This window comes from Protobothrops mucrosquamatus, unplaced genomic scaffold, assembly GCF_001527695.2.
Source record: "Protobothrops mucrosquamatus isolate PMUCROS unplaced genomic scaffold, P.Mucros_1.0 scaffold_282, whole genome shotgun sequence".
Taxonomy (NCBI): domain Eukaryota; kingdom Metazoa; phylum Chordata; class Lepidosauria; order Squamata; family Viperidae; genus Protobothrops; species Protobothrops mucrosquamatus.
Window position 1 is genome coordinate 170,945 of NW_015386358.1, and position 13,096 is coordinate 184,040.

At 39.9% G+C, this 13,096-nt stretch overlaps 1 protein-coding gene across 1 annotated transcript in view; it reads right to left on the reverse strand.

The window, feature by feature from the left end:
* DIP2B (disco interacting protein 2 homolog B) overlaps positions 1 to 13,096 on the reverse strand; it is a 50,921-nt gene that overhangs the window by 25,248 nt on the left and 12,577 nt on the right. The window contains exons 7-16 of the mRNA XM_015831848.1: positions 11,822 to 11,931; positions 11,002 to 11,104; positions 9,380 to 9,444; positions 7,930 to 8,023; positions 7,360 to 7,479; positions 5,567 to 5,681; positions 3,985 to 4,124; positions 2,459 to 2,595; positions 1,319 to 1,399; positions 368 to 495 (exon numbers count right to left, since the gene is read on the reverse strand). Of these exons, the coding sequence (XP_015687334.1) occupies positions 368 to 495; positions 1,319 to 1,399; positions 2,459 to 2,595; positions 3,985 to 4,124; positions 5,567 to 5,681; positions 7,360 to 7,479; positions 7,930 to 8,023; positions 9,380 to 9,444; positions 11,002 to 11,104; positions 11,822 to 11,931 (1,093 nt within the window). The remainder of the gene's footprint in view (positions 1 to 367; positions 496 to 1,318; positions 1,400 to 2,458; positions 2,596 to 3,984; positions 4,125 to 5,566; positions 5,682 to 7,359; positions 7,480 to 7,929; positions 8,024 to 9,379; positions 9,445 to 11,001; positions 11,105 to 11,821; positions 11,932 to 13,096) is intronic.

Here is a 13,096-nt window from a genome sequence, read left to right on the forward strand (position 1 = left end):
CTTCACTTATTAATCCTTCTGCACGTCTAGATGGAGACTTAAAAATAGTTGTCCCCCCCCCTTGTTTTTTGCTGGGTTGCCTGACCTGCAGACCATTCTTTTGGTGAAAGCTGGAATGGCAAACGGCAGGTCTTCTTTGCTTCTTGTTTTTCAGGATGGAAGACCTTGAGCCAGGAAGACATTAAGAAGGGCTACCTCAGGAAAACCCAACCTACCCCCAGAAGAAGATAAGAATCTGCCATTTAAATGACCAAGAGACTGCTTTGGTTTCATAGGAGAACATTAATAATTGAAAGGCTTGATTCCAACAATCGCCTATCAGAAAAATAATATTATCGTAATATTATTTAGAGAGATGTAGACTAACCTTCCTCTGTAAACCGTCTTTAGAGATTCAACTGCCAATCCGGTGGCCACAATGTCATCAGCATTATGTCTGCGTCCACTAACAATGAGCATCCCATCTATTTTTCCAACAACAAATACCAGACTTCCCTATGAAGAAAATAAAAGAAAAATGCTTATCACAAATGTCAAATGCTTCCCTTGCTTTTTAAAAAATGTCTTTTACTTTAGCCACCATCCCACTTTGCTGGAATGCAAATCCCTGCCTTATATCCCTTGCTTTCACACCTTAGAAATATCTACATTTTAAAAATAATAATAATTAAAAAACATTTACTATTTATGACAGATAAAAGCAAATAAATCCAGACAAAAGAATATAGGCTTATGGCTGAGTAGTAGTGAGTTGCACTACAAAAAGCAGGAATTGCAGCACTGGGCTAATTTCTAAATCTTGTATCAGGATATTCCGATTGAAAAGCACAGAATGTATATTAAGTCAAAATAGGATATGCTTCTATATGCTGTATAAAGGGGAAAGGGAGGTCGAGTAAGAAAAATACTTTTCTTCCTTGTGGTTGCTACTTCACAGACAATGAAGGAATAAGGATGCACCAAAACTCCTAGCTACAACTGATATATCTGATAGCAGGGGGGAATCTTAGAGGTGTCACCAAAAGCATCCAAAGCAAACCATGTATCAGACACTCGGCTCGGTTAACAATATGTGTATAGTCAATAATTAAAGTTGGATTCACATTCCAGTTTATGCACGCCAGGTTCATAGGCTCAACTTGTGAAATGTCACTGATCATTAATGTGCAAAGCAGTGAATAACTCTGTGCGTATGTTGTTGACAAAGGCCGTGAAGTGTACCTCTGGGCTCTAAAGAAGTGGAGGATAAGAGAGAGATCAGCATCAACCTAAAGGTTGACACATAATAATAATAAAAATAAAGGCAATGGAAACGTACAGGCCCAACAAATCCCAGCAAGCCAGATCGCACAAAAGGCACATCGCCCACAGGAGAGCCAGCTGAATTCACTGGGAAGACCTGGAAGAAGAAGAGAAAGATTGTTGGTGGTCAAACAGCCACAACATTTCTGCCTGGAAAACGACAAACAGCTGAAAAATCTGTTCTTTTTACTGCAGCACTTTTATCAACTTAATCACAGTGCTGACGTTTTCCAGAACCGACTAAAATCCTTGAAAACAAGCAAGTAAACAAAAAGACTTTATAGTTAGGCACAATGTGACTAGAAACCAGGAAAGGATTTCAGAAAGGGTGAGCTTTTTCCTTGCAGAAGTCTCTCCTTGGGTATCTACAATTATCCTGAACAGAACCCTAAACTGCAAGACCTTCATTTTCAGGGGAAATTAACAAGGGATGGCTTGCCAGCAGGAATGTGTTAGCAAGGTAAACAGAGGGCTAAGGGACTGCTGTTCACAGATTAGGGAGCTCCTGTGTTTATTCCCATTGTTCTTCTTTGTTTCTTAACAACCAGGATGAGAAATTTCCTGCTGTTAAGAAATGTTTAATATTTGGATAGTGCCCAACTGTGCAATTAATTAGTTTCACAGGATAGACATCCAAGATAAAAATGTAAGACTTACATCACAAAGATTCTTATGTGAAAATATATTATGCTCAATAAACCTCCTACCAGCATGTTAAAACTTCAACAGTAAGCCCATTCTAAATTGGCTTCAAAGTGATTAACAACACTTAAAACTCACAATTCAGGTGGATGATTAATTTGCTCAGTTTAAGTAGTGCTTCTGGTTCGGTATTAATAGTATGCTATCATATCCTAAAAATATATTTTTAGTTTTAACTATAGACACATCAGTGGACTCACCGGTATTGCTAAATATGAAACCTGAAAGCCCTTGACTCCCCAATTATTGCTTTTATAGTGAAAATTAAGCTGGTACAATTTAGCTGTTGACAGCACAGATAGACACTTGAAATCTCAGCTCAAAGAGAGCTTTAGAAAAACATTCACTTCCAACACTGCAAATTAGTAATACAAAGGACCTGTTCCAAACAGCTAACTGAACAAAACCAGATATAATCCAAGTCAAAACAGAATATGCAATTTAATTACTGTACCTCAAATGTGTTCTTGGTTACTCCGCTCAGCCCGTAATACATCATCCCTCCTGTTCTGGCGCTAACACAGATTTCACCAATCTCATCTGTCTTGCAAAGCTGAGGGGAGCCATCCGGCTTCACAATACACATCATTCCTAGAACAAATCACATGCTATTAGGAAAGTCCTAACCTGACACAAGGACAGGAATTTAGCTGAAAATACAGAAGGTATTTAAGAAGACAGGAAATGAAATACAATGGCAGCTGAATACGTTCCGAGGATTCGGTGCACAATTAGGGTTGCCGATCATATAAAAAGCAAACAGCATATTTAAATCAGGGTCAGTGCCTCTCAGTTGTATTTGCTGTTTAAAACATTTGAATCAAGCAAAGCACTTGGGACATTTTTTTTCCTCCTGAAAAAGCCTGCTTCTGGAATTCTGCTCATGCAAAAACTATTTCACTTACTCTGCATATTTTTCGGCTTCCAGACTTCTGCACACAGCATAGGAGGGAGGGGCGGAGATGGAGAATTAGTTGCAAGCATGCGGGAAGACCCAATAGGGCCCTAAAAGCAAGGTAATGTGAACCCCAAGCAGAAGAAAGATTAGGCCAGTGGTTCTCAACCTTTTTAATGCCGTGACCCCAACCGGTCGTAAGTCGAGGACTAAACCGGTCGTAAGTCGAGGACTACCCAACCGGTCGTAAGTCAAGGACTTTCCCTGCCCGGGAGCGCCGCACATGTGTGGTTCCGCCCCCTGCGCTGGCCGAGGCGTAGCTGGCAAGCGGCAGAGACGGAGCAGGCCGACCACCAGCTGGCCCAGCCCAAGGGAGGTAAGGCACCCGCCGGAAAAGGGGGGAAAAATGGCGGACAAAAAAATGGCGGACAAAAAAAATGGCGGACAGCCTTGCTTGGAGACCCCCATGAAATGGTCGATCGACCCCAAATGGGGTCCCGACCCACAGGTTGAGAACCACTGGATTAGGCAAACACAATGTCCCATTTTCTTACTCAGTGAATTAAATAAGCCTCAAATGACTTGAATATACAAGTAGATGAAGAGATCTGCTGTGAGCATGCAGAGGCTCAAGAGTGCCACAGCAGAGGATGATACCCAGCAGCTGGGACTCCAGCAGTAGCAAAGTAAAGTATGTGCTACACATTATGGATGCTTTACTCCTATTATTTATTTATTTGAGCACACATTTCCTTTACTCTTCAACCAAAAAGGCTCTTAAAATGGCACACGCATTATTAATAGAAAGAAGGGAGCGCTCAAATCTACAATCTAAATATTATATTCCAAAAGACACCCTGAGGGTACGCAGATGCACAGGCACAAAAAGAAGGAGGAAGGGGAAAAAGAAAATAAGGAAAGCTTAGATGCCGATTCTTTTAAATTGTAATTCTTAAAAGGAAACTCTGGAGCGCAAAAAAGTTCAGGGGCAGGAGGATCCAAATGGAGCTTGTATCTTAGCAGGACCTTGAAGGAAGCAATCTGAGAGCCTTGTAACGTATCTTTCCACTCCAAGGAACACTTACCGCCTGGCATAACATGACCGACATCCTGTATGGTGAGAGCAGAATTCTTATCTTCTGTATTGACACGAATGACACCATAGCTCAAGCCATTCATTGATAAGATAGCTCTTCCAGGCAAAGGTGCCCCGGAAACGCCAGGTCTGAAAAGGCAGGCAGATGCTATTATGACCACAAAGTTGTACAAAGATGAATCAGAATCTATGAGTCAATCACTGGGTGTTTCGCCATAGATTGGGTTGAATTTCCAACTCCCATTTACTTACAGAAGCTGCAACAAGAGGAACTAACTCAGTGGTTCTCAACCTTTTTAATGCCGCGACCCCAACCGGTCGTAGGTCGAGGACTAAACCGGTCATAGGTCGAGGACTAAACCGGTCGTAAGTCGAGGACTAAACCGGTCGTAAGTCGAGGACTACCCAACCGGTCATAAGTCGAGGACTTTCCCTGCCTGGGAGCGCCGCGCATGCGTGGTTCCGCCCCCTGCGCCGGCCAAGGCATAGCTGGCAAGCGGCAGAGACGGAGCAGGCCGACCACCAGCTGGCCCAGCCCAAGGGAGGTAAGGCACCCACCGGAAAAGGGGAAAAAATGGCGGACAAAAAAAAAGGCGGACAAAAAAAATGGCAGACAGCCTTGCTTGGCGACCCCCATGAAATGGTCGATCGACCCCAAATGGGGTCCCGACCCACAGGTTGAGAACCACTGAACTAACTAATTCTGCATCTGGTTCCAGATTTTAAGGCACAACTTTGTAACTGAATCAACTTGCTGGCGCTTGAGATCCTTCAGGAAAAAAGTTGAACTTATCTCACTTGTCCTTCTCCCTACACCATAATGTAATATACAGGAAGACCCTGCTGGTTTCCATCATTTTGAAAATTATTTTTAGATAGCCAGGCTTTTCTAGTCCTCCGAGTGTTACAATTCCCACCAGAACCAAGTATTTGGAAAGGAACTGACACAATAAACTCCACAGAATAATGGCTGTGGAGCCTCTGTGAATAAATTATACTGAATGTTTGATCCCATGTAATAGTAGGAAACATTGTAATCATTTGGTGGACTGTGAGAAAGTTTAATTATATGAGCAAAATACAAGGTGACAAATATTCATTATAATCTTTAAATTAAATTACAGCATGCAACAGATTTGCACAGGATATGGATAACTGGACTACACCCCCCCCCTCTCCGCAATATTGATATATTCTGCATGAGATAAGTCAGCATAAAACAAAAAATAGCAAAACAGAGAAAACAGAAATTTTTTTTATACTTCTTCAATATATATTCATTACAAAAACATTTTTCATTCACTGTACTTTGTTCTCCCTCAGAACGTTTTTATTTGTCTCTCCACTCAATGTTCAATGTGAATGTCTCAATCATAAACATGTTAGAACTCTATTTGTCATATGAAGAGAAGATCACAGTTACTTAATAGTGAAGTAGCTATTCAAGAAATGAATCTAATTTTAGCTTCTGAAATGCCAGATAAGAAATGATATAGTATACGAAATGTAAATTAATAGTGTCTCTTTAGCAGATAATGGAAATGTCCTGGAAAAACGAAATCCAATTTTACCTCCGGATAGCCACAGTCATTGCTTCAGGAGATGTAGCACAAGGACATATTGCCTCTGGTTTAAGCCCGTAGTTCTGGAATAGACTCAGGAAAGCATCACACGAGGACACAGACCCTGGAAAGCAATTATATTCTTATTTGAAATAGTGAATTAGGGTTTGATAACAGGAACACAAAGGCGTCTTTAAAAGCCATGACGACTGCTATTTATAAGACCTCTAAATGTAATTTGCTTTCTAAAAGATTTAATGCACTGCACGTATGTGTAATTGCTACAACAGAGTACCTCTTTCTAAAATTAAACTGCTTCATTTAATTACAATGCTGTAATGCAGACTCGAACTTTGAGCATCTTACATCATCATTTGCAGAGGGTTTGTCCGTAGATCAACCATGCATGAAGCTTGCATAAACTCTTGCAGAAATAAAGCTGCAATGCTGAATTATGCAATGCAAAATCAAAATAACCTCCCACCTGTGTGTGTGTTTTTTCCCCCAGCATCCAAAAAGAAATTACCAGAACTAATGTTAAATATAGAATGCAATTCTGAATAACGGCTTGCATAGCGAGAAGCTTTTGCAGATTCTGAATCGTAAAATACAATTTCAAGTAAGAGATTGCATCCTGCCCAGAAGAGCAATGCATACTTTTCCCTGCTGCAGTCTCCCTGCCTCCACTTGATCCAGAAATCATAACTATATTCAAATCTCATTTCTTCCTAGCACCATCTGGGCAGACAATTCATTAAGCCCACTGAACAGCAGGAATCCCATGAAAATCTGTTGTTCATTTCTTTCAAAGACCTTTGGCTCATTCCTCATTCCTCATTTCAAACACAGTTAGGCCGCCCCTCCTGCTTCCTTCCCTTAGGTGGCCCATTAAAGCTACTTGGTTTTTAAAATTCCTTTTAGATGAATATTTCCACTTCTCCCCCTTTAATGATACAATTTTTATATGAATTCTGCACAAGCTTTGGTTATTTTACTGAGGATTGGAAGTAAAATTCAAGCTATTCACAATCTGAGGCTGAGAAGTCCTTTTATCTCTCCATCATTTATTTTACCACTCTGCTGATACCATTTAGCATGACACCATTTAACTCTTCTTAAGACAAGGGAAGGTAAAACTTGCTTCAGGGACAGTGATGATAACTGCCATTTCACTCTCCTATTTGTAGCAAAAGTGAGCTTTGTGTACAAAGCAATCTCACTTATTTATGCTTCATAAGTGACTTAAAATATATTAATGCTCTGAATGTTGGCTTTAGTGATACTATCTGCCCTGAACACTCAAAAAAGGTAGGTTAGAAATCCTTCATGAAATAAAAAGCCAGAATCAGAGAAAGGTCCTCATCAAATGCTGAGATACTGAATCTAAACTGGTAATCCTTCGGTCTTTGATGAACCGTGCAAGGGGACATTTACACCAATGAGTCCAAACTCTTGCACAGTTCATCAAGGACCAAAGTACTACCAGTTTAGATTCAGCATCTCGGCGTTCGATGCAAGTGTACATTATTTAAATGTTTTGTCATACATTCATCAAATGTATGACAAACATTAGCCTGTACATCAGAACTGTAAAAAAAAGCAAGCCGTTGTTTAACACACATTTGCCTTTCTATTTCTGTAGTTTGCAAGGAATGAAAAATGAATACACATTTTCAAGGATGATACAGTCTGTCCTTTGGTGAATGCCCAACCCTTCTCCTCTCACTCATACAGACATCAGAGAAATTCTGGGGGGAAAAATCTGTTTTAACAAGCAGGCAATACTATCAATGCCTACTCACAGGGATTAGCACCATCAGTTACGATCAGCATCCGTAGGGAACTTAAGCTGACATCTCTTTGGTCCCGGTGAGCCATCATGGCCCAGTGCAAATCTCGACATTTCACCAAAGCTACTTTAGCTGCAAATACAGGACAGAAGAGAAAGTAGAAATCAATACACAGAAACAAAGGCATATTTATGAGAACCATCCACAGGGGTGTTCTCTGAATCTGAAAAACAAATGAAAAAGGTTTAATATATGGATACTTTTTAGAACCATGTTCAAGGCAGACTTAGGAAGAGGAAATTTGTTTATCAAAAGAAGCTAGGACTACTCCATGAAAAAAGTAAGCAAGCTGGGATAATCAAAGCAATGGTGCAGATGGATCATGTATCCTGGTAATATGCTTTTAATTTCATAGCTGAACACCTACTGTCAGTCCCCCCCTCCCCCAACATCTGGCTATAAGGGAATTGGAGCAGGATTAGAGTTCCCTTGGGGGTTCTTAAATACCACCTGCCCCATTCGTTTTTGCAGGAGCTAAGAATACTAGAGATAATCCATCATGCAATTCAATATCCACAATACCTTTGTGAGTGTGAACCCTCTGTGCCCAAGAAAGAGGGCAGGTTTTCATCACTGCATAGGGCACGCTGATGGTATGCAGCTTGTTCATTACACTCTGAGAAAACAAAAAGTGATACTATTTTTTTTTACCAAAACAATAACAAAAGATACAGATAAAAAAAAATAGTCCACCCAGGAAGACAAACAATAAAGTCCTGAAAGCTTTTGTGCAATTGGTTCACCTGAAGCCATGTTTCCTGATCATCAGACGGTTCTATTCAGATTTGGTTCGTTAATTCAAAAGCTGGATCCCCAAACAGTTTTTCTCTATACACTGATATGTACACTGTTACTGGGGCAACACTTGACATTTCTCGGTTGAAATGTCAAGTGTTGCCCCAGTAAAGCATGCTGTAGTGTGACATTTCCTACTTCAGAGTTTGCAGCCAGAGTCTAGATTGGCACCAATCAAACACAGAGAACAATTCCCCTATGCCAGGGGTAGGCAACCTTGGCTCTTTTATGACTCGTAGACTTCAACTCCCAGAGCCAAGGTTGCCTACTCCTGCCCTATCCCAACAGATTGACTTGGTGTAGGCACAAATTCCATAGGATCAGGTTTTGTGAAAATCCACATTCTCTACCTGCACCAGGGCCTTGAGAGAGGCTTTTCAGGCTTTTGATGAGAATCAGAGTGATTGCCTTGTAATATAGTTCCCAATCTCCTAAAACGGGCTTTGGCTAGCCTAATCTCCATCAGCCTTCTTGTACAGAGAAGACTTTTATTATTTGGACAATGCCTTTGCCCAGATTGACTTTTAGGGATGCAGCTATTTCATGTTTCATTATATATATTGTTCTATTATTATTATACTAGCTTCCTTGAGCATTGTTTCACAAAAAAAATCACAATGCAAACAGAACAAAAGAATGAAAGAAATATACCCTCAAGGAATATAAACATTTTTATTCTAGCTTAGAATACGGAGGGAGCTAACTTACAAGTGGGCAAATCCAGTGCCCATTGCCACTCTCAGCCCTCAAACCAGTTTGATATGACTTTCAGAGGCTTCTCTGGCCATACCACTACCATTTGGTGGGGAAACAGCTATCTGTCAGCAATCAAAATGATTTGTGACATTTTCAGCAGGAAAACACATGAATACTATAATAGAATTCCCCCCAATATTAAACCAGTAAAAACAGACATCTCAGCCCCTTTCCAAATATATGATGTAGCTCCACATTGGTCCCTCTGGAGCTACCACCATCTCAAAAAGAAAAGTTAAATGATGTTATGGTCACCAAAAGGTTGCCCATCTCTATTCTAAGTGAAAACATTAATTACAAGATCTATTTTTCCACTTTTCATGAGACCGCGATCATGCCATTTTTAAAGGCTCCATCATTTTTTAACACTAAGCCTAGTTTTAGTGGAATTTATGAAAATACCCTCAAAAGACCGACTCACCGTTAGCATGCTGTGCCACAATCCTGCATCCTTTTTGAAATCTAGGACATTCACTATGGTTTCACCTAAAACGAATATAATGATACTTACTTTTGAAATTCAAAATACACAACTCTGCTGCAAAAATCGGGTTCTTTTTATTAGAAGAAAAATGAAAAAGACTATAGTTGTATTTAGTTTCAATGTCTCTAAGACACTTGGGTTACGATCTGGTATTAGCCACTCTTCAGCATTCATCAGAGTGGACAAAGATTGAGTACAAGATGCAAACACCACTCTTTTTATACTTGCATCACAAAGGTCCATGCAGGTGCTTAATAGAGAGCACTTGCATTGTGGGATTACAACAGATGTTTTGCTATTTTGACATCATTGTGAAGAGGCATAGAAACTGATGTAACCGCATGGCTTCAATGAACATTTCAATGGGAAATTAGCAAATTTTGTCTAGTGGTTAAGGTATCAGGCTATAAAGCAGGAGACCATGAGTTCTAGTTCTATCTTAGCCAAAAAAGCCAGTTGGGTGATTTTGGCCAGTCACTCTCTCTCAGCCCAACTCACCTCACAGGGTTGTTGTGGCGAAAATAGGAGTAAGGAGGTGTACTGAATATGTTCGCCAGTTTGAGTTATTTGTAAAAATAATAAAGGCAGGAAATAAAATAAAAAATCTGCAGTGAAAATGGCAGTCAGGAACCAGGAAAGCTCATCTGCACAGATATTTATTTAATTTATATGCCGCTCATCTCATTACTGAATGACTCTCGGGGATATGGAAGAAAAGAAAAAACAGTGATGTATTGCCCTGCCTTGGCAATAATAAGGAGCTCCGGGATCCCAACTAAAAAAGATTAGGGTTAGGGTTAGGTATTTCAATTATAAATAACAAAACTTTTATTTTAATTTCTTTGATGGTACTTTAATATGTTTTCTTAAAATTCAGCATGCTAGAAATGAAAGAGGCAGGAAGGCAATATGTCTAGAGAGAAGAAAATATCCTTATCTGTCAAAATAAAAATGGCAATTACTACCAGCCCCAAACTGTTTCCCAAAATAATTTATGCTGATATCTGATTATGCAGATAAAAACTATGCTGCTGTCACATGTTCATTCATACAGTCTATATCACATGAGCATCCCTCCCTGTTTTGGCTTACCTATTTGGCAGTGTGAATGGTTCATAATTTTGCAAGGGATTCTTAATGTATGAAGCACAGAATTTCGAGGAGTTCACACTGCATTAGGCTTGGTTTAATATTAGATATGAATAGATAGATAGACAGACAGACAGACAGACAGACAGACAGACAGACAGACAGACAGAGATATACATCCATTCACTTTATATGACCAGACATTCCTAGAGCAATTTGTCTTCTTCTTCTAAGCCAAAGGTCCCCAACCCTTTGGGCACCAGGGACCGGTTCCATGGAGAGAGGTTTTCCGTGGACTGGAGAGTGTGTGGTTTTGTGTGCTGCCTGCATCCCATGGATGAGGCCTTTCTTTTTGTGTGGGCTGCTTGTTGGCATGCCGCGGCCTGGTACCAGTCCAGGGACTGGGGACCCCTGTTCTAAGCAAAACTATTTAACCTTGTATGCAGTATGAGAAGTACCACAGGGCTCACCTTCAGAGTAGTTGCATGCCTGAGACAGAGCCTGACAATGAGACAAGAGAGCAATTCGGGACACAGTTACACCCATCACGCTCCCCTCCTTGCTGGTCTTATACTGAAAAAAAAGAATATTAACAACATAATCAATTAAACTTCCTCTATTGGGAATCACTATAGTTATATTTACATTATGATTCATAAAGTTGCAGTCAGTGGGTCTTTCTCTATTTTCATAACCATGCTTGTGTGCTTGTGTAGTGGAGTCCACCTACACAAGCACTCAGTGTTGGTCATAATGCAAAAAATGTAAGCCTGGTTTTTCTTTCCTTACATCATCCTCATTGTAAATAAATGTGGGGAATTTGTGACATAGAGTTCTGCAAGCCTTAGCACAGAAAAGATCAACCAGATAAAAAATAGGCAGAGGAAATCTGCTATAAGAGTAGCAGAGTACACTGTAAAGTTAGCTACGAGTTCGGCAAAAGATAAATTCTCCATAAAGCCAAAATCAAATAAGGCACATCCAAATGGTGCTATACTGGAAAAGTATGCAGTTCTTGATTTTAAACATGCTAAATACTGAGAAGGTGTTCAATAATTCTGCCTCTTTGTTCCAGATGAAGCGTGTTTTCAATTTTTAAATATTTGTGTCACATTTGTTAATTCCCTACGAGACATGGACTGAGATTATGAACAAAATCTAAATTAATCTTAAAGCAAACATTTTCAAGAAAAAGGGGACACACCTGCTGCATAAAATATTTGAAATGACCTGAAGGTATTAACAATCGTAACATATTTTATTTTGTCAAATTCCATTTCCTTTATATACCTCAATATAAGCTGGTTCAGTCCCTGCATTTGAAATGTTGGGCTGCCAATCCTTTGGTGTTTTGGAGAGATACTTGGAATCTGTAACCACCCACTTGAGCCTTGGCCAACCTAGAACCAAAAAAGAAACTCAAACTTCAGGCCACAAGCTGTTGGGGATGCACTTACACTGCAAATCATGGAATTTGGCTCATTCAAATCAGTTTGCTATCCCAAATTTAGTTCCCCCGTTTTCTTAGTGTTGGATGTCTAATCCTCACAAAAAGTTAATTTAAATGGAAACAGGCTATAACAATAAATAGACTGAGTATAGACCACAAAAGAAATGATGAAATTAGGGCTGTCTCAGAAGACCAGCAGATTTCGCAGAAACCCTCTTTACAGAGAAATAATTGTGCTACTAAAATCTATTTTTTACTATTTTTCCATAATTGGATGAAGTTGCTATGCACCAACTGTTTACAAATATGTGAAACTGGAAAAAACAAAAAGCAGAATATATCATTTTTACAGCATGAAATGATACTCAATGTGTAAGGCTATTTAGAGCTTCATTATTTGGGTTCAAAGCCATAGAGCAAGAAGATAATGTCGTCCCAGTTCATTCCCATTATGAAAGATACTGTGGTTGCTGGGCTCAACAGCAGGAGTATAGATAGTTCTAATTTTTGAGGCCTAACAATCTAATAATTCCTCCACTAGAGGAAGGACAGATGCTATATATTTTTGTGACAGTTAGATTCATAACCTGCTTATGCCAAGTAGACTTACAATTAACTGTATTCAGGTTAATTACATTATTTACAACTGGTGAAGAAGTAGAGGTAGCCAACCATTTTCATTACTTTTTTAAAAATATTCAAAAACTTTTTAAATTTTTAAATTTCAAAAACTTCAGGGGACATAGTATATGTTCTGTCCCAGCCTACGCGAGTCCTTGTTAAGCTTACAAGGAGAAGCCCCTCTTCCAACAAGCAGGCTGGAACTGCAGGAAAAAACCAATCCCCTTTTATTATTCACAGACCTGAATCAATGTCCAAGGCAAACAAACACAGTCCACAGAAACTCGATCCTCAACAACCAGCACCTCCCACACTTTCCCTTTTATTATGCAGCCAAGGCGTGGCTTCCTAATGCCTTCTCCTTTGCCTTTGGAGCCGCTCCCTTGCATTCCTCTGTCCTACTCTCTTTTCTTGCCGGCGTTTTTGTGCATCCTGGATATCTCCCAGCTGTAAGTCATCACTGTCCAACTCAGACTCCCAGCACAGCTGTGTCT